Source organism: Saimiri boliviensis, chromosome 4 (genome assembly GCF_048565385.1).
Source record: "Saimiri boliviensis isolate mSaiBol1 chromosome 4, mSaiBol1.pri, whole genome shotgun sequence".
Taxonomy (NCBI): Eukaryota; Metazoa; Chordata; class Mammalia; order Primates; family Cebidae; genus Saimiri; species Saimiri boliviensis.
Window position 1 is genome coordinate 69,602,834 of NC_133452.1, and position 21,590 is coordinate 69,624,423.

The 21,590-nt window shown below is 36.5% G+C and overlaps 1 protein-coding gene across 2 annotated transcripts in view; it reads left to right on the top strand.

Moving 5' to 3' along the window:
* Positions 1-16,721, top strand: part of CCNC (cyclin C) — a 29,763-nt gene extending 13,042 nt beyond the window's left edge. Inside the window, exons 6-13 of one of the 2 annotated variants that reach the window (XM_010333768.3) lie at positions 6,553-6,608; positions 7,406-7,441; positions 8,126-8,217; positions 8,842-8,909; positions 12,610-12,689; positions 13,894-14,012; positions 14,858-14,952; positions 15,474-16,721. In XM_010333768.3, the coding sequence (XP_010332070.1) occupies positions 6,553-6,608; positions 7,406-7,441; positions 8,126-8,217; positions 8,842-8,909; positions 12,610-12,689; positions 13,894-14,012; positions 14,858-14,909 (503 nt within the window). In that variant the 3' untranslated portion in view covers positions 14,910-14,952; positions 15,474-16,721. The remainder of the gene's footprint in view (positions 1-6,552; positions 6,609-7,405; positions 7,442-8,125; positions 8,218-8,841; positions 8,910-12,609; positions 12,690-13,893; positions 14,013-14,857; positions 14,953-15,473) is intronic. The other variant, XM_003922912.4, reaches the window with a different exon arrangement.
* Positions 16,722-21,590: the final 4,869 nt, after the last annotated feature.

The window sequence follows — 21,590 nt, forward strand, 5'->3', positions numbered from 1 at the left end:
CAAATGATTGTCCTGCCTCAGCCTCCAAGTAGCTGGGACTACAGGCATGTGCCACCACACCGGGTTAATTTTTGCATTTTTTAGTAGTGACGAGGTTTCACTATGTTGACCAGACTGGTCTTGATCTCCTGACCTAGTGATCTGCCTGCCTCAGCCTCCCAAATTGCTGGATTACAGGCATAAGCCACTACGTCTGGCCTGTCCTCATTTAATTGTATCCCTGTAAAGGCCATCTCTCCAAATCCAGTCACATTCTGAGGTACTAGGAGTTAGGGATTCACCATGAATTTTCAGAGGGGGACATATATTGGTCCACAGTACTCAGTAAACTTTAGGGGCTATCATCATCTTCAACGACAACAACATTATTACTGGAAAACACTGTACTAATGCAGTGACATTGGCACCAAGATAAAATACATACAAGGAATTTAAGAACAACAACAAAAAAAAGAGAGACATATACAGATATTAATGTAGGAGGAAATAAATAGTATAAGAGAGTTACAGAGAATGCAGTGACTGTTTTGAGTTGGAAAAGATTGTTGTATGAACCCTGAAAGGATTAAATAGAATTTAGTGAAGAAAGTTGAACTGGGGAAAGCTCATAAGTTACATTAACTAAATTGTGAGTAAGGAAATAGTGGGGAAAAATATCCTTACCTGACTAATATTTAATAGAGGGCCTTCAATGCTAGATGAAGGAACTTGCACTTTGTTCTATTGAAAGTAATGAAAGTTTTATTTTTATTTCTTTATTTTTATATTTTCTTTCTTTCTTTCTTTCTTTTTGAGATGGAGTTTCACTCTTATTGTCCAGGCTGGAGTACAATGATACAATCTCAGCTCACTGCAACCTCCGTCTCCTGGGTTTAATTGACTGTCCTGGCCCAGCCTCCTGAGTAGCTAGAATTACAGGCCTGTGCCACCATGCCCGGCTAGTTTTGTATTTTTAGTAGAGACGGGGTTTCTCCATTTTGGTCAGGCTGGTCTCCAGTTCCCAGCCTCAGGTGATCTGCCCGCCTTGGCCTCCCAAAGTGCTGGGATTACAGGTGTGAGCCACTGTGCCCGGCCATTATATGTGTGTGTGTGTGTGTGTGTGTGTGTGTGTGTGTGTGTGTGTGTCTTAATTTAAAAACAAAAAACTTCTGAAATACAGTGAAACTGCAAACTGTATTGAGTGCTGTCACTTACCACAGGGTGCTGTGAGAAATAAAACCTGGCCGGGCGTGGTGGCTCACGCCTGTAATCCAAGCACTTTAGAGGCCAAGGTGGGTGGATCACCTGAGGTTGGGAGTTCAAGACCAGCCTGACCAACATGGTGAAACCCCATCTTAAAAAAAAAAAAAAAGTAAATGAGAAATAAAACCTAACAAGTTTAAAGTGGACAAAATAATTTTTTAAGTTGCTGAAGTCATCCCAGTGAACACTAATAAAGGCTTAAACTAACGTATTGGCAGCCAGCAAGAACAACAAACGAGTGAGATTTGAGTGATAGAGCCAGCAGGACTTGTAAAAAGATGGGATTTAAATAGAGTTAGAAATGTGTTTTGAGGTTTTTTGCATGGGCATTGGAGAGCTGAATGTGGAACCAGAAAAAGAGAGTAAGTGAGTTCTGAAAAGGATTAAATTTAATCTTTGGCATTCTAGTATAAATGTGTAAAGTAGAACATCCTCTTAAAAATGTGAGATCAGCAGTAGAAATTTGGAATTTGATAACATTTAAGAGTTGGACAGGCCAGGCATGGTGGTTCATGCCTGTAATCCCAACACTTTGGGAGGCTGGGGCTGGAGGATCACCTGAGGACAGGAATTCAAGACCAGTCTGGACAACATAGCAAGATTTCAGCTCTGCAAAAAAATTAAAAACTAACTGGGCATGGTTGTATACCTAGCTACTCAACTAGGCTGAGGTGAGAGGGTTTCCTGAGCCCAGGAGTTCCAGGTTGCAGTACGTTATGATTATGACACTGCACTTCAGCCTGGGCAACAGAGTAAGACTCTGTCTCTAAAATTAAAAAAAAGATGGCACGTTGGCTCACGCCTGTAATCCAGCATGTTGTCTGGGGCTGAGGCGGACAGATCACTAGGTCAGGAGATCAAGACCACCCTGGCTAACGTGGTAAAACCCCGTCTCTACTAAAAAAAAAAAAAAAAATTAGCTGGGCGTGCTGGCACATGCCTGCAGTCCTAGGCTATTCAGGAAGCTGAGGCAGGAGAATCGCTTGAACTCCTGAGGCGGAGGTTGCAGTGAGTGGAGATTGCACCACTGCACTCCACCCTGGGCGGCAAAGGGAGACTCTCCAAAAAAAAAAAAAAGAGTTGCACAATGTCTTATGCTTGGGAGGGTTGCCTGAGCCCAAGAGTTCAAGGTTGCAGTAAACTACAATTATGCCACTGTACTCCAGCCTGGTCAACAGAGTAAAGAGTAAGACTCTGTCTCTAAAAATTAAAAAGAGTTGCACAGTGTCTTAGGCTGCATATAAAAAGATGTGAATCAAAGGAAAAAACCAGATCTTTGAGAGAGAACATAGTGTCATTAACAACGTGGGGGTGGAGGTAAGAAGCCAGATTGCAAGGAATTAAGAAGTGAGTAGGTGCTGAGAAATGAGTAATCTAACTATATTACAAATATATGAAACAACTTCAGTGAAGGGAATTAGGGGGAAAGGTGTTGACATAAGTAACTTTGGAAATGATTGGAGTGTAAGATTAAAGGCAAAAAAAGAACTACACTTAAGGACTTACTCTAGTTGATAAAGTTGTTACCCATGGGTATACAAGTTAATGATTCTGATAATGCTATACATGTATATGGGAATTAAACAATTATATAAATTGATAGCAAATGTTTTCGAGCCAGGTTTCTCATTGTTGGAATGGGAATTTACAGACAAGCAAAGGGTTGGAGACAGCATGAACTCATGTACCTTAACACAATATGGATGGTTACATATAGAAATATTTATAGATATATGTATATAAATGGGTTAATGTCTATATTTTTTGGCTCTCTCAGCTGAAAGAGTCTATAAGCAATGATATCCCGGTAGCAGTGAGCTCACCTAGTACCCGTATCTTGGTTTGTAATATCATTGTCCAATAAAAGATACCAGGGCTCCTTTGAGAAATGACTGATTCTAGGACTGGGGTAGGAAATACACACGATGGACCTGGAGCACCTCATAATGCCAGTAATTAAGAAGTATTCAAAACAAACAAGAAAAACAAAAACCTACATTGATGAGGATATATCAAAAAGGATATAGGAACCTACTAAGAGAGCTCCCACTGACCAAAGCTGAAAGAATTTGAGCAATAAAATTTTTAAAATAGCATTGGATAATAACTCAAAGTATAAACTAAGTATCCATGAGTCCATATAAATGAAGGAGAGGAGACAAGTCTTCCACACAGAATAATTCCAAATAATATATGTAGCTACTCAGCCCTCAAGTAGAGTGAGCATAAATCCCCACTCCTAAGGTGTTAGCTGTACATGTTAACTTCTTGCTAATGTGTATTATGTATACATTATGGAAAGGGAGGAAAAAAGTAACTTTACAATGGAGAAACCTTGACAAATACTGCCTTAGCCAGGCAATCAAGGCCAATAGGCAACAGTGATAAATCACATTAATAGCATGTATCCTTGATTTGATATGATGAGGATGGTACTTTATCTCTGTAATCTTCCTTTCAAAAACCCATCTTCTCTAGTCTGAGAAAAACATCAGACAAATTCCAGTAGAGGGGCATTCTACAAAATACTTGACTCTGGTACTCCTAAAAACTGTCGAAGTGATCAAAAATGAGGAAGGGCTAGAAAACTGTCTGTCACAGCCAAACAGTCTAAGGAAACATGACAAATAAATGTAATGTGATATCCTAGATGAGACCCTAGGATAGAAAAAGGACATTCATACAATCTAAGGAGATACGAAAAAAGTATAGAGTTTAGTTAATCATCACATTTCAATATTAGGTCAGTAATTGTTGCAAATGCGCCATACTAACATAAGATGTGAATAATAGGGGAAGCTGGGTGAAGGCATGTCTTAGTCCATTTGGGCTACTATAAGAAAGTACCATAGACTGGGTGGCTTTCACAACATACATTTATTTCTCCCAGTTCTGGGGCCTGAGAAGTCTCTAACAGTAGGTATAAGAGAACTGTGTGCATGATATTCCGAGTTTTTGAGTCTACAAAAACAAAAGGCAGAGGAATATAATTAAGTAGTTTGTTTTGCTTTTTTTAAGGGAAATTTGAGCATATTAGTGTGTGATGGAAGATTACTGAAGGAGGAAAGGTTAAAGATGGGAAAAAATAGAAATATCAATTGAATAGATGATAACAAGTGCATAAGTGGTAAGACAAACAATAGAGAGGAGGGAATATATTTTTCTCCAATTTGTAAAGAAAGGATTAGAAGTCAGAAAAAAATGCAGAGCAGTTTTAGTGTGGAGTAACAGACATATTGTGACAGCATCAGGTAACTCTAATCTTGACAGAGGTGTTAGGTGTTAAGGTCCAGGAGATGGGGATGTAGATTTATTTTATATACAGAGATAGTTTTACCTTGTTGGTTGTCTACCATTATTAAAGAACCTGTTTTGCTGGTATGCTTTACATCTTATTTATATCACAAAGATTTATAAAACTCAGAAACCTTAATAGGTCTGTCTTAAAGGAGACAAGAAAGGAAAGATAAATTTCTTAATGTCAAATTTACATCATTCTAGGTTTCAATCCTGGCGATGTTAAACACATCTAAATTAGCTGTAGGGCACTTAATTTGCAAAACAAATCTTTGAAAATATAGTGCATAGTGCTGGGCTCAGTAATCCCAGCACTTGGGAAGCCAAGCTGGGCGGATCAGGAGGTCAAGAGATCAAGACCATCCTGGCCAACATGTTGAAACCCTGTTTCTACTAAAAATACAAAAATTAGCTGGGCGTGGTGGCTCAAGCCTGTAGTCCTGGCTACTCGGGAGGCTGAGGCAGGAGAATTGCTTGAACCTGGGAGATAGAGGTTGCAGTGAGCCAAGATCACGCCACTGCACTCCAGCCTGGCAACAGAACAGGACTCCATCTCAAAAAAAAAAAAAAGAAAAGAAAAGAAAATAGAGTGCATAGAAGAAATGGAATTCCTTTTTTTTTTTTTTTTTTTTTTTTTCAGATAGAGTCTCACTCTGACATGCAAGCTGGAGTGCAGTGGCACAACAGCAGCTCACTGCAACCTCCACACCTGGTTCAAGCAATTCTCCTGCCTCAGCCTCCCGAATAGGCATGCGGCAGACTTGTGCCACTATGCCCCGCTAATTTTTATATTTTTACTAGAAATGGGGTTTCACCATGTTGGCCAGGCTGGTCTCAAACTTCTAATTTCAGGTTATCTACCTGCCTTGGTGTCCCAAAGTGCTAATTATAGCACCATGCCCAGCCAGAAATGGAATTTCTTTTAATCTCAGTGAGATCACTTGGGCTTTGTACAAATGGAAGCTGACACCAAACAGATCTTTTAGGACCTGTCAATAGTTACTTGGTTAAATTAAGTGTATTAAAATGGCATGAATACAATTTTCTCAAATAGTAGTTATATGTATATGCTCACACCATTTTAAGGAGTGGGGGATGGATGGTTAACATTGTTTTTTCATTTGTACTTTAGTGACTAATAAAGTGATAGATAATAGAGTAGTAACTTTATGTGTGTGTGGCATTAAAGAAAACTCTCGAGACCTTTGCACATATATTAATGCTTTTATTAAAATATATATTTTGATAAATACCTGGTCATTGTAAAAAAGTTTAGAAAATGGTGTACTATACTCCCAATATTTAATATGTATATTTTTTACCAATCGTATATATTGTAAACACATACATAACCCCTGTGTTCCTTCTAAGCTGAATCACTGGAAAACAGAATACCATTCTGTAGTTGAAAAGATTTTAGAAATGATAAAAGCCAGTGATTTTTTTTTTTTCTGATCTTTTTCTTTTTTTTTTTTTTTTTTTTGAGACGGAGTTTCGTTCTTGTTACCCAGGCTGGAGTGCAATGGCGCGATCTCGGCTCACCGCAACCTCCGCCTCCCGGGTTCAGGCAATTCTCCTGCCTCAGCCTCCTGAGTAGCTGGGATTACAGGCACGCGCCACCACGCCCAGCTAATTTTTTGCACCTTTAGTAGAGACGGGGTTTCACCATGTTGACCGGGATGGTCTCGATCTCTTGACCTCGTGATCCACCCGCCTCGGCCTCCCAAAGTGCTGGGATTACAGGCTTGAGCCACCACGCCCGGCATCTTTTTCTTTTTTAAACATCAGAACCCTTTCTTAAAGTAGTAAATATAAAATTAAAGCTGTCTTGGATGTCCTACAACCCAGTCTTTCCCCTTCCCTGAAATCAAAAATCTGGGTCCCTAAGTATTGCCAAGAATTCCTACTGAAAATAATTTTGCTCAACTCTCTAATATTCTGCTCTGTTAAAATAATTTTGAGTTAATTCATTTCCCATTTTCTCAGTTTAAATTGTTCTTTTATTTTCTGCAGTAAAAACTAGATTTTCATATGCCTTTCCAAAGGAATTTCCTTATAGGATGAATCATGTAAGTATATGGTATAAAATAAAACACTTATCAAAGCTTTATATAAACTAGCTCTGTTTTATATTAGACTAAATTTAATAGTTTCCTAGAAATAGCAGTTTCAGATATTACATGAATACAGCCATTATTCTAAATTAAAGCTAAATAGCTTTTACCATTAAAAAAAAATACTTCATAGTAGTGATTATCAACCCTGGCTGCTCATTAAATCACCTTGGGAGCTTGTATATAATATTGATGTTGGATTTTCCAGAACAACTAAATTAGAACTTTCAGGCTTGGGGCTCCCAACATTGGTACTGTGTAAAAGCTCCCAGGTGATACTACTATTCAGCTGGGATTAAAAACTACTTTAATGGAACAGTATGAAATATAAGAGGAATTTCTATTGACATTTTAATAGGCATGTCTTTCTTTTTCCACTTTGCAAGGGATTTGTTTATTCTCTTTAAGCTACATTGTTTTAAGTAGAAATGATTGTATTTTTGCATTTGCTGAGTAGAAAGTATACTGGAAAATCTGATGTTTTTACAGAATATTTTAAATAAACGTGAGGATTAAGAATGCTTGTGAGAAGCTGGCTTTTCCTTACAAGGATTAAAATTTCTATAATCAAAGTAATTTTTATTGCATATATTGATTTTAATGTAAATTGTGTTTATTGTCTGGATTTTTAAAACTTTTTAGTAAAAATTTTTGATAAATTACTATAATGTCTATAATTTATATTAGATTAAGTAGATTTATCTAATTTGGTTTCAAGTTGACATTTCATTGATAGTCTTTTCTTTAAACAGATATTAGAATGTGAATTCTATCTGTTAGAACTAATGGTAAGTATGTCTTCTGTGATTAATAAATTAAAACATTTTCAAATTTAATGAAGTTGGAAATTATTTAAAGAAATGATACTAGGGAGATACATTTTAAAACCATCCACCTGATATGTGATAGTGAAATCATGGTAGCCTATTTATATTAGCGTCTGTATTCTCTCTGAAGCCTGTAAAATGCTTTATATATACTATTTAGGATAGGAAAACTTTTCTATTCTATAGTAAGTAACTGTAATAAAGGTATTACAAACAGACAAGTCAGGACATTAAACCACTGTAAATTATGTGCACAATTTGTGTGTGCGTGCAGTGTTATTTAAAGATAGATTATGTCTTTGGCAGAATTCTGCTCCTCCAGTTGGGAATTATGGATTTATAGGCTAATAAGAGGTTTCAGTGTGTTGCAGATGTGACACTTTGAGTCTCTAAGGGAATGAATGGATGCTGACTGACTGCCAACCGATTTATCAAGGTATATTCCAGAGAGAGCACTGCCTTCACTATTATAGTAGAGTTTAGGGCTGTCATACTGCTTGCTTAAGCAAATAAAATGGAAGCAAGCATGAGTTAATGAAATTCACTTTGAAATAATGCAATTACAAATGAGTTGGGTAATGATATCATTTTTGTGTTGTAATAAATCTGTTTTTTATACATACACATTTTTTAAACTGTTTCTAGGATTGTTGCTTGATAGTGTATCATCCTTATAGACCTTTGCTCCAGTATGTGCAGGACATGGGCCAAGAAGACATGTTGCTTCCCCTTGCATGGTAATTAGAACAGAAGTTATTAATAGTGTAACATGTTATTAGATAGGAAGGTTGACAACTAAATATGAAGTTCAGTATTTTTAAAGTCATTAAACTATTGCCCCAAGATATTTTATGTTGAGCAAAATACCACTTGTTTAATTTTAATAACTGTAGTGGAGTAAATAACAAAATGAAAACCATCCTAAATTATCTGTTCTATAAATATACCTATAAAATTTAATTTTATATGAAACATAGACTGTTAACATAAAAATTAAGACTGAAGCTATCTTTAAAGTAATCAGAATACTTTTTGGTAGTATGTAACATACATACACATTTACCGTATAACTTCGGGTTTTTTAGTTTGATTTTCTGATTTTTAAAAAATTAGAAAAATGTGTTTGTAATTTGTTATGAGATTTTGAAATTTAAAGTATATTTAGCTGTAATTTTATTCATTGATATATGTGTATTTGTTGTCACATTCATGTATCTATCCTTTTGCCTTGATGTTTTCACTTTTATAGCTGTGCTTCAGTAATATAAAAGGAAATAAATGTGTACAAAGATGGGAAATCTGGCCCTCTCTGGAGGAAATGTACAGTGCTTTCAGTAATAATATGATTTACATTTCTATAGGAGGATAGTGAATGATACCTACAGAACGGATCTTTGCCTACTGTATCCTCCTTTCATGATAGCTTTAGGTATGTAAGCATGGTGTGCCTTTATTAAATTGTTATAAACCTATTTAGGTCATCCTAAACTAAATTTCACCCTATTGTACTTTATGTTTTTATCTTCCATGAAGTAATAGACTAATCCTTGCATGTGAACTTTCAATAATATGAACTGCAACTGACACAAATCAGGATTATTGTTCCCCCAACCCCCTTTTTTTGGTTAAGTTTTTTTGTTTTTTTTGAAACCATTCAAAGTAGTTTTAATCAGTGTCTGAAAGGAATGTATTTGTTTGTTTACAGGGAAAAGTTCAGAATTAAGCCAGTATTAGTTGTAGTGTGTAAAATAATTGGACCTGTCTTTCATATCCTGAGCCCAAACAAGTACTCAGAGGTTGAGTAAAGGAGCATTTGTGGTCCATAATGCCTGGCTAGAGAAAGAATTCAGCTACATTCATTCTACTGTCTGTGGAAGGCAGTGCTGTAATGGGTGGAGTCAGATAGTCTTAGGCTTAAACTTTACTTCCTTTACAATTGTGGGAAAATTATCTGACCTTTCTGTGTTTGGGTCCTTAATTGTAAAATGGAGAGGATACTAATTCCATAGAGTCATTTGAAGAATTAAATGAGATAGTTGGTAGAGCACTAAATAATGCCGGGTATATATTGGGCACTTGTTAATTTCTTTTCCTTTCCTTTCCCTTTTTTTTTTCTTTTTTTGAGATGGAGTCTCGCTCTATCTCCCAGGCTGCAGTATAGTGGTGTGATCTTGGCTCACTGCAACCTCCCCTCCCTGGGTTCAAGCAATTCTCCTGCCTCAGCCTCCTGAATAGCTACAGGAGGACTACAGGTGTGTGCCACCACACCTGGCTAATTTTTGTATTTTTAGTAGAGATGGGGTTTTGACATGTTGGCCAGACTGGTCTTGAACTCCTGACCTCAGGTGATCCACCTGCCTTGGCCTCTCAAAGTGCTGGGATTGCAGGTATGAGCCACCGCACCCAGTCCCTTCTATTGATTTTTATAACTCCATCCTCTTGATTTTCCCCTTATTTTCCATTAGTTTCTCTTTATTTGTTCAATTATTCCTTAAATGTTGATTTTTCTTGGCTTTCTTACATCAGGGCTGACAAATAGGTTGTACTTACACTTCTGTATTACTAGCAGCTCCCTGAAAGGACTGGATTTTAAGGGATTTTGAAGTGGTGTCTGGATTCAGTGGGTAGGAAATACTGGGATCTGCATAGGTGGGAAGGAAGGGATAACAGAACATGTGTCACATCTTTGCCATCACTGCTTTCTGTCTTGGGTACTTTCACTGAGATTCATAGCTTCCACAATCACTTATGTGCTGAAACATTGAAATTTCTTTATTTAGCCAAGAGCTAGCCACTCGGCAGTGCTTATATCCATCTTCCTTTTACACAGCTCCACTTGGCATCTCACCAGCACCTCAGACTCATGATGAGGATTGAGCTCATCTCTTTGTGCCAAAATATGTTCCTCCTTTTAATGTCTTTGCTAGCTTGGTGAATAGCACTAGTTATTTACCTTCGTTGGAAACCCAGCAGTTAGGCCCTTTCATCTCCCTCAATACCCACATGTAGTTGGTTACCAATACATTCTGTGCCTTCCTCTTGATTGTTCCTTCTGTAATCTCATAGTCATCTTCTCAGTTCTATCCATGTTACCACAGCAGTCTCCTGACTGGCTTATTACTACTCTCCAGCATTCCCATGCTCAGAGAGCTGATCTATCCTTCACATTGTTGAGCTAGGCTAGTGGTTTCAATGGGGCATAATTTTGACCCCAAGGGCACATTTGGCAATGTTTAGTTATAGTTGTCATAACTAGGGTTGGGTGGTACTGGCATCTAATAGGTAGAAGCCGGGGATGCTGCCAAGCATCTTGTAGTATGCAAGACAGTGTCAAACAATTGTCCAATCTAAAATGTCAGTAGTGCCAAGATGGAGAAACCCAGCACTAGCAAGATTTGTCTCCTAACTTATATACATACTTTTATCTTCTCCACTGTCATTCTTTTAAATAAGATTTGGCTTAGATATCACCTCTTCAGTGACCCTCCCCCTACCCTTTCAGCATCACCACAGTCTGGGTTTAAGATGCTTTCTCAGTCTCCAGTGTACTCTGTGCATATTCATGTTAATAGCATTTTCCACTATATTTTAATTTCCTCTTTTTATTATTTCATTTCTTTAGTTTTTTAACCCCTTCTTGACCTAAGCCCTACTCATAGCTTTGACTTAGGGCAACCAGTGTGTAAATTCACATTTGAGTTGCTGTTTGCCTAGAATGTCATCCTTAGCAAAGTAATATGGGTAACCAGACCAAGGAATGTAACTTAAGCTGGGGTGGTTTCAGGGTAGCCAGGCTGCTCAGTAGAAATTGTTCTAGGCAAAATTGTAATGTAGATTCTTGTCTTTGAGCACTTTTACTATCTTTGTTAGTTTATATTGTATGTAACATATATAACTAATATTGTATACAGTATATTGCATTTGTTTTCACCTCTGATTACAATACTGAATTCTGTAAGGATGTGCCCAACTTTCACATAACGTGATCATATGTTCTAATAATGAAAGGAAAGAAAAAGGTGAGGCAATACTGCATTTGTGTGTGTGTGTGTGTGTGTGTGTGTGTGTGTGTGTGTATGTGTGATAGAGTTTCATTCTTGTTGCCCAGGCTGGAGTGCAATGGCCTGATCTTGGTTCACTGCAGCCTCTGCCTCCTGGGTTCAAGCGATTCTCTGCCTTGACCTCCCGAGTAGCTGGGATTACAGGCATGCACCACCATGCCCAGCTAATTTTGTATTTTTAGTAGAGACATGGTTTCTCCATGTTGGTCAGGCTGATTTCAAACTCTCAACCTGAGGTGATTCACCCGCCTTGGCCTCACAAAATGCTGGGATTACAGGCGCGAGCCACTGCGCCCAGTGCAACATTGCTTTTAATTGAAATGTAGAAACATGGTCAACATTGTTAAAATCTAGTGTGTTGGCCGGGCGCGGTGGCTCAAGCCTGTAATCCCAGCACTTTGGGAGGCCGAGGCAGGTGGATCACGAGGTCGAGAGATCGAGACCATCCTGGTCAACATGGTGAAACCCCGTCTCTACTAAAAATACTAAAAATTAGCTGGGCATGGTGGCGTGTGCCTGTAATCCCAGCCACTCAGGAGGCTGAAGCAGGAGAATTGCCTGAACCCAGGAGGCGGAGGTTGCGGTGAGCCGGGATCGCGCCATTGCACTCCAGCCTGGGTAACAAGAGCGAAACTCCGTCTCAAAAAAAAAAAAAAAAAAAAAAAAAAAACCTGGTGTGTTAATTGACATTTTTGTTTGTTTTTGTCACACTGACTTCTGGGTGCAGTTTAACTGCTACTTTGTACACTGCCCAGGGATAACTCCCCTTTTCTGTTCTCCTCGTTGGATGGTTTTTCCACTTTAACATGCCTGACTCTCAAGGCAACTGCAGCATGACTAGCACACAGTAAGGACCAGACATCAAGAACCTTAATGTAATTTAGTGATTTTTTTCTGTCTCAGATTAAGTTGGTGAGATGGTCAATGGTAACTCTTATAGGTAGCAGTATACTTTTTTTAAAGAGTGTTGGAAATACACAGGAAATTTGTAGTGAAAAATCTTTGTTAGAATCATATATTCTGTGTTTGTAGTTAAACATGGACAGTGGTCTCTCATTTTCATTTCAGCTTGCCTACATGTAGCCTGTGTTGTACAGCAGAAAGATGCCAGGCAATGGTTTGCTGAGCTTTCTGTGGATATGGAGAAGGTATTCTGTAAAATTCCCTTAGTTGTATATAAACTTGAATGTCTAAAAATTAATGTCATATTTATTTATCATGAGCCTAAAATCTTAGGATGTCCCCCAGGCTCAGAAGATTATTGGTTACAAAATATTAAGAAACATCGGCTGGGTACAGTGGCTCCCGCCTGTAATCCCACCACTTTGGGAGGCCCAGGTGGGTGGATCACCTAAGGTCAGGAATTCAAGACCTGACCAATATGGTGAAACCCCATCTCTACTAAAAATACAAAAATCAGCTGGGCATAGTGGCGCACACCTGTAGTCCCAGCTACTCGGGAGGCTGAGAGAATTGCTTGAACTCAGGAGGCAGAGGTTGCAGTGAGCCAAGATCGCACCACTGCAATCTAGCCTAGGCAACAGAGCGAGACTCCATCTCAAAACAAACAACAAACAAAACATGTTTGGTGGGAAAAGTTAATGCTGATTATTTAAGTTATGTATCTCTTTTCAGTTTAGGATTAAGCAGAATGGTAAGCTTTTGGTTTGATTTGTTGCAAAGTAGCCTCTAATTTCCAAGATTATTTTAAAAGCTCCCTGGTAACCACTGAATACAGCTGTAAAATGCTGTAACATAGCCTGTCTCCTGGCAAAATGGCTTTTGCTGTGTTTCTAGCTTTTTTGCTCAAATGTTAAATGCATTAAAATTAATCCTAATGTTAGAGTCTACTCAGGTGGGAAAAAAAGGGCTAATTTGGAAACTAGTTATTTCAAATTTGTAGCTGCCAATTTTTGAGTACCTTAACTTACTTGTAGTTAACAGAGAATCAAAACATCTTTTGTGTACTATGTCCCATTAAGTTGTTGAAAACAATATATATTAGAGGAGTATGCTCTATAGTGGTATATTCCTTCATGGTTACAACCTTTATTCTTAGTACATTTCCGTTTAAAAGATGTCATGAGATGGAAGGAAATCAACTGAAGAGATAGATAAGAATGGACAGTACATACGTGCTGAAAAGTGAGGGGCCAGAAGGAAAATCCTAAACGGCACTGTAGTGAAAAATACTGCTTTCAGATTTATCAGGATTGTCTAAGCTAACCTGAGCACGGAGGGACAGAGACTATTTACTGTTTTCTGAGGGTTGTCTAATAAGTGATGTGTGCTCTTTATATAAGAAATGTTGCTTGTTTTTGCCACTAAGAACTTTTCTAATATTTCTTCTAGATTTTGGAAATAATCAGGGTTATTTTAAAACTATATGAGCAGTGGAAGAATTTCGATGAAAGAAAAGAGATGGCAACTATACTTAGTAAGATGCCAAAACCAAAACCACCTCCAAACAGGTACTTTGTAGACTTTAATTATTGTCATTTAATTATATATCATACTTAACATACTTTCCTTAGATTATGTTGTTTTGTATCTTTTTTAAAAACATTTCTTCCAAAATTTCATGATCCATGTTAATTTTATTTTTTAAATTTGTGACTTGATTGAGAATGTCTCATTTTTAAAAAAATTAATCTTATTAGTAACTTTTCCTAATGCAGTAGAGGTGTATTACAGGTATCTCTCAACATATGGTCATATACCATAAATTTAAAGCTGACAGCATTAGCAATTTCATCTGAAATTCAGGCAGAATTCAGAACTGTAGTAGTTTCATGTCAGTTTGACTCTGTGCCATCTTTTTTTTTTTTTTTTTTTTTTCACTGCTGGCTATTGTCCTGTTTTATAAATTTCAGTAGCAATTTTCAAAAATTTCAGTGAATGATCTGATATTGTAAAGATAAAGAATTTTGGTTTTTAAGTGACCCTAAGATCCACAGCACATAAGAATATAATTTTGCTTAAAGTGAATCACCTGTGCTGAGTTTTTTCTTCTTGTTATTATTGTGTGTGTGTGTGTGTGTGTGTGTGTTTTAAGTAGGATCTGTTTATTTAGTTCTGTGGTTCTCAGCCCTCACTGTGTATCAGTTCATTTGGGGCAGGGAGAAAAAGTCAGCAGAGAAATAAAGAAATGCTATCCATCTTCATTGTTTCTTTAGAAAAACGATTGTTATATAATGATAGATTTATGGATTGCTACTGATAAGTTAATGTTACAATTTGGAAAAAGTTAATATTTATTCAAGGAGCTGTTTAAGGCAGTCATTCAAACAGCTACCTTTGGATGCATTTTTTACAGAAATTCCCTGAGTGATTCTCCACTAGTGGCAGGGCCTGAAGCTGCAAGATGATGGTGGACAAGATAAGGCAATAATCCTATTGCCACCGTTACTGGTATTTTCAGTTTTAGTTATTTTTAAGTATTCAGCATTTTTATTTTAAATATTCAGCATTTTCCAGGAAATTATATTTCTTTCTGACTTATTAAGGTTTGCTGTATTTATATGTTTTTTTTTGTACACTTCTTGTTTTTCATAAATAGTAGGAATAGGATTTTATATGTAAGATTTAATTTTATAGGAAATTTGTTTAGAAGAAGCTATAATCTCTATGTTGAGTGATACCTGTAATAACAATGAAATCCCATACCCTAATTTAAAGCTTTTGAGTGTATATGGACACTAATTTCTAGAATGCTTGTTATGTGTGAAGGCACAAAGTTACATAAGAATAAAAACATAAAACCAAATGTTAGTCTTCTGGATTTTAATTTTTCACGTGTCTTATAATGAGGAATGTCTTTGTTTTGTATCGTTGTGCCGTAGAATAATGAACTTTAAAGTTAGTAGGCTTATCAAGTTGTTAAAATAGATCTTTTAATTGGTATAAAATCTCTTTCTTCCCCATTTGAACAGTGAAGGAGAGCAGGGTCCAAATGGAAGTCAGAACTCTAGCTACAGCCAATCTTAAAACGTTCCGAAGAATTCCGTAGTGGACTGCTTGGAAATAAACCATTGGACAGATTTCAGTAATGTCTTCAGTGGAACACAAATGAAAATGAATAGCTTGTTTCTGTCAAGCATATTGGAAAGTGATTTTATTTTTGCAAAATAAGTTTTTCTTTATCTAATATGATTCTAGTACATAATTGATTAAAATCTCTTGATTATAAATGTTTGGAAAGGTTCTAAGGGGACCTACAGACAGACATACATAGACATTTCAAAATTAATAGCTTTTGATTAGTATAATATTTCTTAATTTGGATAATAGAAATTGTAGCTTTTAATTAAGCCAGGAAACATGAAGCGTAATTTGTTTAAAATTCTCTTTGGTCATTGAGGGACCAAAAAAGGACGTAAAATTTACAGTCAGTATATGAGGGGTTTTTTTCCCCTCCATAAGTTTAACTTTAAAATTGTATTTAAGGAATCAAATCTTACAAAATCCTGGAAGATTTTGATAACGATGTTGATAATTTCAGGGAAATTAATCAAGTACCTATATTGATTAAAAAGTGTATTTTATTCATTAGTTTGAGGATCTTGCCATGGAAGATACTGGCCCAGCCTAGCAGAAAAGTGCAATATGTATAGCATACTTTGACATTTTAAAAGCTGTATTCCATAACCATTTTGAAATGCTGGGCAAACTACATGAAGTTATTTATAATTAATTCACAGCTAATCAGGCATTTTGAAAGCTTAATTGGATTAAAAAACCATAATGTTGGAATTTGATAAAATTTTAATGTTGATTTTTACTGTGAAAAGTTTTTTATAAGATAAACACACCCTAGTTTAATTTTGTGTCTTGGTGTGGATTTACAAATTTGCTACAGGTATTCTGAGCCAGGAACACAATCAGGTTTCAGGCCAGTTTGATACTGGCTGTCCTTAATTCTAATATGAGAGTAGGACATCATACTAAATGTTATGTCAGTGGGACATACTATCAGTGGGACGTACTGTCTGTGGAACTTAGCAAATTAATGTTTTCTTCAGACTTGAAGGAGAGTGATAAATAAAATTTGGAGTCATAGGATATTGATGTACAATTGAAGGATTAAACATTTTTAATCAATTGTGGACAATGGCTTATTAAATTAAATGTTGACTTCCTAGTATAAAACTGCAAGAATAAAAGTAAGTTCTCCAGCTTTATTGACTAGTGTCTTGAATTTATCTTTTTGAATTGCCTGATGTTGTTTTTTAAGAATTCTTCTTCCTTAAGTATTAAAGCCTTTTATAGGTTGTCAAGGGGGTAATTTCAAATCGTTTATAAACAGATTTTAAATAGAAAATTTATTTCTGATGGAGGGTATCAGCTGAGGTGGAAAGGGATGTGTAAAGTCAAAGTGCTGATATATACAGTTTTCCTAGGCTTATGTTAATATAAGAAATAAAATGAAAAGCTCTCCTCAGGTCTGAAGGAGTTAATGTTGGGCTTAGGTAGGACCTACAGTCTTTGTAAGTTTTTATTTTTAAAATTAATTTATTTTTAAAATTAATACCATGCCTCTTAGTTTTGTTTTCAGTCTCTTATTGTAGAAAATTTAAAACAACATATACAGGAGTAAAGTAGTGTAAGGAACCTCCATGTCCCTATCACCCATCTTCAGTATTTATCAATTTATGGCCAATTTTATTTCATCTCTCCCATCCTCTTTCCCCAAGTTACCATCCCCCATCTTATTTTGAAGCAAATCCTGGATAGCATATAATTTTATCCATAAATACTTCAGCATGTATTCCTAATAGCTCTTTTAAAAACTAAAAGTATTATTGTGCCTCAAAAAGAATTAGTAAAAATAGTATCAGATGTTCACTTATTTCACAAATATAAAAATTGTTAAAGAGTTCTAGTCAGGATCTAAATAAGGGCCACACATTACAATTTATTGACAGATCTTTTGTCTTTTTATTATTTTATTATTATTATTATTATTATTAGAGTCTCGCTGTATTGCCCAGGCAGAAGTACAGTGGTGCAGTCTTGCTCACTGCAGCCTCTTCCTCCCAGGTTCAAGCGATTCTCCTCAGCCTTCAGAGTAGCTGGGATTACATGCCACCATGCCTGGCTAATTTTTTGTGTTTTTATTAGAGATGGGGCTTCACCATGTTAGCCAGGCTGGTCTGGAACTCCTGTCCTTAAGTGATCTGTCTGCTTCGGCCTCACAAAGTATTGAGATTACAAGTGTGAACCACTGCACTGGGCAATGTCTTTTTAAATTCATGAATTCCTTCTCCCTCACATTTTTAAAATTCCTGTTTTTGGTTTGCTTGTCTACTTAGAGTCTCTCACCATCTGGATTTTGCTGATTGCATCCTTGACGTGCCATTTATTGTGTTATTTTCTCCTCCATATTTTCTGTAAATTGGTAATTAAATCTACAGGCTTGATCAGATTCAGGCTCATTTGTTTTCTTCATTTTCTTCTGCTTTTTTTTTTTTTATTAGACCACTGTATAAATAAAATAGTAGTCTTTAATCAGGAGATAAAAAATGGCTGAGTTTCTCTTTCTATGATTTAATAGCAGCCATTGATGATATGTATTGTTTTTAAAAATCAAGTATTACCATAGGTGCACTGTCCAGTGTAATAGCTACTAACTACATGTCGTTATTGAACACTTAAAATTTGGCTAGTGTGAATTGAGATGTGCTGTAAATGTAAAAATAAATGTTGGGTTTCAAATAGTATAAGATCTCTAATATGTTTATGATTACATATTTTAAATGGTATTTTGGATACACGGGATTTAAAAAATTAAAATCAATTTCACTTTATTTTTAAGTTTTCTAAATATAAGATTTCAAATCATGTAATAGCTTGCATTAAATTTCTATTGAGCCAGGTGCGGTGGCTCATGCCTGTAATCCCAGCATTTTGGGAGGCTGAGACGGGTGGATCACTTGAGTTCAGGAGTTCTAGACCAGCCTGGCCAATATGGTGAAACCCCATCTGCACTAAAAATTATGAAAATTAGCCAGGCGTTGTGGCATGCAGCTACTCAGAAAGCTGACGCAGGAGAATTGCTTGAACCTGGGAGACAGAGGTTGTGGTGAGCTGAAATCATGCTGTTGTACTCTAGCCTGGGCAGCCTGGACAATAGAATGAGGCTCTATCTCAAAAAAAGAAAAAAATTATATTACACAGTGTTACTGTAAGACACCAGAGAGTAGACCCTGGTCCCATTCTCCCTACCTCTCATTCCCATTCTGCAGAGGCAGCCATTTTCAACTTTTAGTCACTTCTCTGTTTACTTCTGCATTTCCAAGTAACAAGGTTTTTATTATAACGTTATTTGAACACTTATTAAAAATATGCCAATTATGTTCTGAGCTCTCTGCATTTATGAAGTAAATTCTTAGAACAGTCATTTTAGAGATGAAGAAACTCTGGAGCAGAAATATTAAGTAATTTACACAGTCACAGATTAAGTAAGTGACAGCTTGGATTAGATTCTGATTCTTTGTATCTGGACATTTGGCCAGACATGGTGGCTCACGCCTATAATCCTAGCACTTTGGGAGGTTGAGGCAAGAGGATTGAGGCCAAGAGTTTGAGACCAACCTAGGTAACAAAGCAAGACTCTGACTCTGTTTATTAAAAACTAAAAGTACTTTTTTAAGTCTGGGGAATCTAACCTCCAAATGTATTGCCATATTGCCTCATCCACTTATATTTCCCTCATTTTTTAAAAAATTATAAATATTGTCTAATTCCCTGCTATGGAAGATGAAGAATATGCTTTTCATACTTCTCCCCCTATTCTTCCCCAACCTGATCTTACACTGGCATGTCTACTAATTGTGTAAGTTTGGTTAAATTCATATCTAATACATAAACAAATAATATTGCCTTCTATAGTATACTATGATTACCATTTTCTTTTATAATATTTTTGTATTTCTGGAAGTAGTAATTGCCTTGATTATAATTTGTTCAATTTCATTTGTATCTTGTATTAATTATCAGCATCATTTGTCATTATTTATTCTCTAAATCACAGGGAAACATTCTTGGAGTTCTACAGCCTTCAGTCTGGACTGACTACTCAGAGTCAAGTAACACAATTATCATAATAGAATTGATCATATTGGAACTTCCCTTTGTTTTCTCTTGCATTTAAGATATGGGGAATCCAAGTCTTTTTCTTTCACTATAGATAAGGTCTCCCTCTGTCACCCAGGCTGTAGAGCAATGGCACAATCACCGCTCACTGTAACCTTCAACTCCTTTGTTCAAGCAATCCCCTACTTCAGTCTCCTGAGTAGCTAGGACTATGGGCTCATGGCTAATTTTTAAAATTTTGTGGAGATAGGGGTCTCACTGTGTTTCCCAGGCTGGTCTCAAACTCCTGGCCTCAACTGATTCTCCTGTCTTGGCCTCCCAAAGCCCTGGGATTACAGGCATGAGCCACTGCACTTAGCCAGTAATCCACATCTTTTAAGTAGGACCTTGTTCTTGAGAGTGCAATATCTTCTCATAATTCTAAGGATATTAATTTAGGTTTTTTGGTTGTTTTAAAATTTTCTTTGTTCCCTGCATTAACACTACAGGTTGAGCATCCATAACATGAAAATCTGAAATCCAAAATTCTCCAAAATCTAAAACTTCTTGAGTGCCTACATGATGCCACAGTAGAAAATTCCGTATATGATTTTATGTGACAGGTCACAGTCAAAACTTTGTTTCATATACACAATTAGTTTCAAATACTGTATAAAATTAACTTTAGGCTGTTTGTATTAAGTGTACATGAAATATAAATGAATTTTCTTTAGACTGGGTCCCATCCCCAAGTTATCTATATACAAGCAGATATTTCAGAATTTGAGACACTTCTAGTCTCAGCTGTTTCAGATAAGGGCTATTCAACCCTGTATTTCCTTGAAGTTACTTTTTGCTATTTGGTTTGGTCAGTCTTTCAAGTTAGAATCTTGGCTGTAACTTTCTCGGGATCCTTCATATTTGAGAGACACAGAGAAAGCTAATTGGAACATCTCTTGTGTGCATGGGCAGGACTTTTCTGTGGTGAGCTTCATTGTAGGTAAGGGAACAGCAAAGCTTTTTCCTTAGCCATGCCTCATACCCCCAACGTGATTTTTTAAAGGTTTTTCTTCAGGTTGGTTAAATTTTTCTGGAGAGGAATCTATCTCAGGTAGTAGGAGATGGCTATCAGATCTCAGAATAGAATAAAGGCAAGAAGCTAGCTAACTCATAGTTCAGTATTAAGAGTTTCACTTTATCTTCTTATTTTCAGTAAAGAGTCCACTGCTATTCCTGTCCCCAGATGTTGAGCTAGAAGTTTCACCTGCCATCTTTACCCATTAAAGTTCAATTAATGCAAACAGTAACAAAATATCAGCTGCCTACAAACAGGTCCCTTACTGTACATATTCATACAGTAATAATAGCAGCAAAGTATTAAATTTCTGACATGTATTATCTGATTTAATATTCACAACTTTACTGTGATGAACTGTCATTATCCTTATTTAAATTCACTTCAACCACATTCTGCCACTATAATAATACCTTATTAAAATGTCTCTTTTTTTCTTCTTATCCTTTGCTCCTGGAGAACCTTGTAGCATTAAAAAGTGGTGGTGATAAAATTATATTTTTTCATTAATAAAGTGCTATTTTGGGGGGCACTGAAAAGTATTTTTTACTGGATAGTAGGATAAGCATTCAATTTTTTTGTGTCGAATCCTATAAAATTTCTCATAGATTTGCTGCTGATCCCACTTCTATCCAGTATTTTTTTTCTTTTTGAGACGGAATCTTGCTCTGTCACCATGGCTGGAGTACTGTGGTGCAATCTCAGCTTACTGCAACCTCTGCCTTCCAGGTTCAAGAAATTCCCTGTCTCAGCCTCCAGAGTAGCTGGAATTACAGGCGCCTACCACCACGCCCAGCTAATACCCAGTATTTCTATGGCATATACATATTAGATGGCAAAAGGGCACATTATCACAGAATCCAAGAAACCCCCCTGAGATCATAAGCAGGGAAGAAAGATG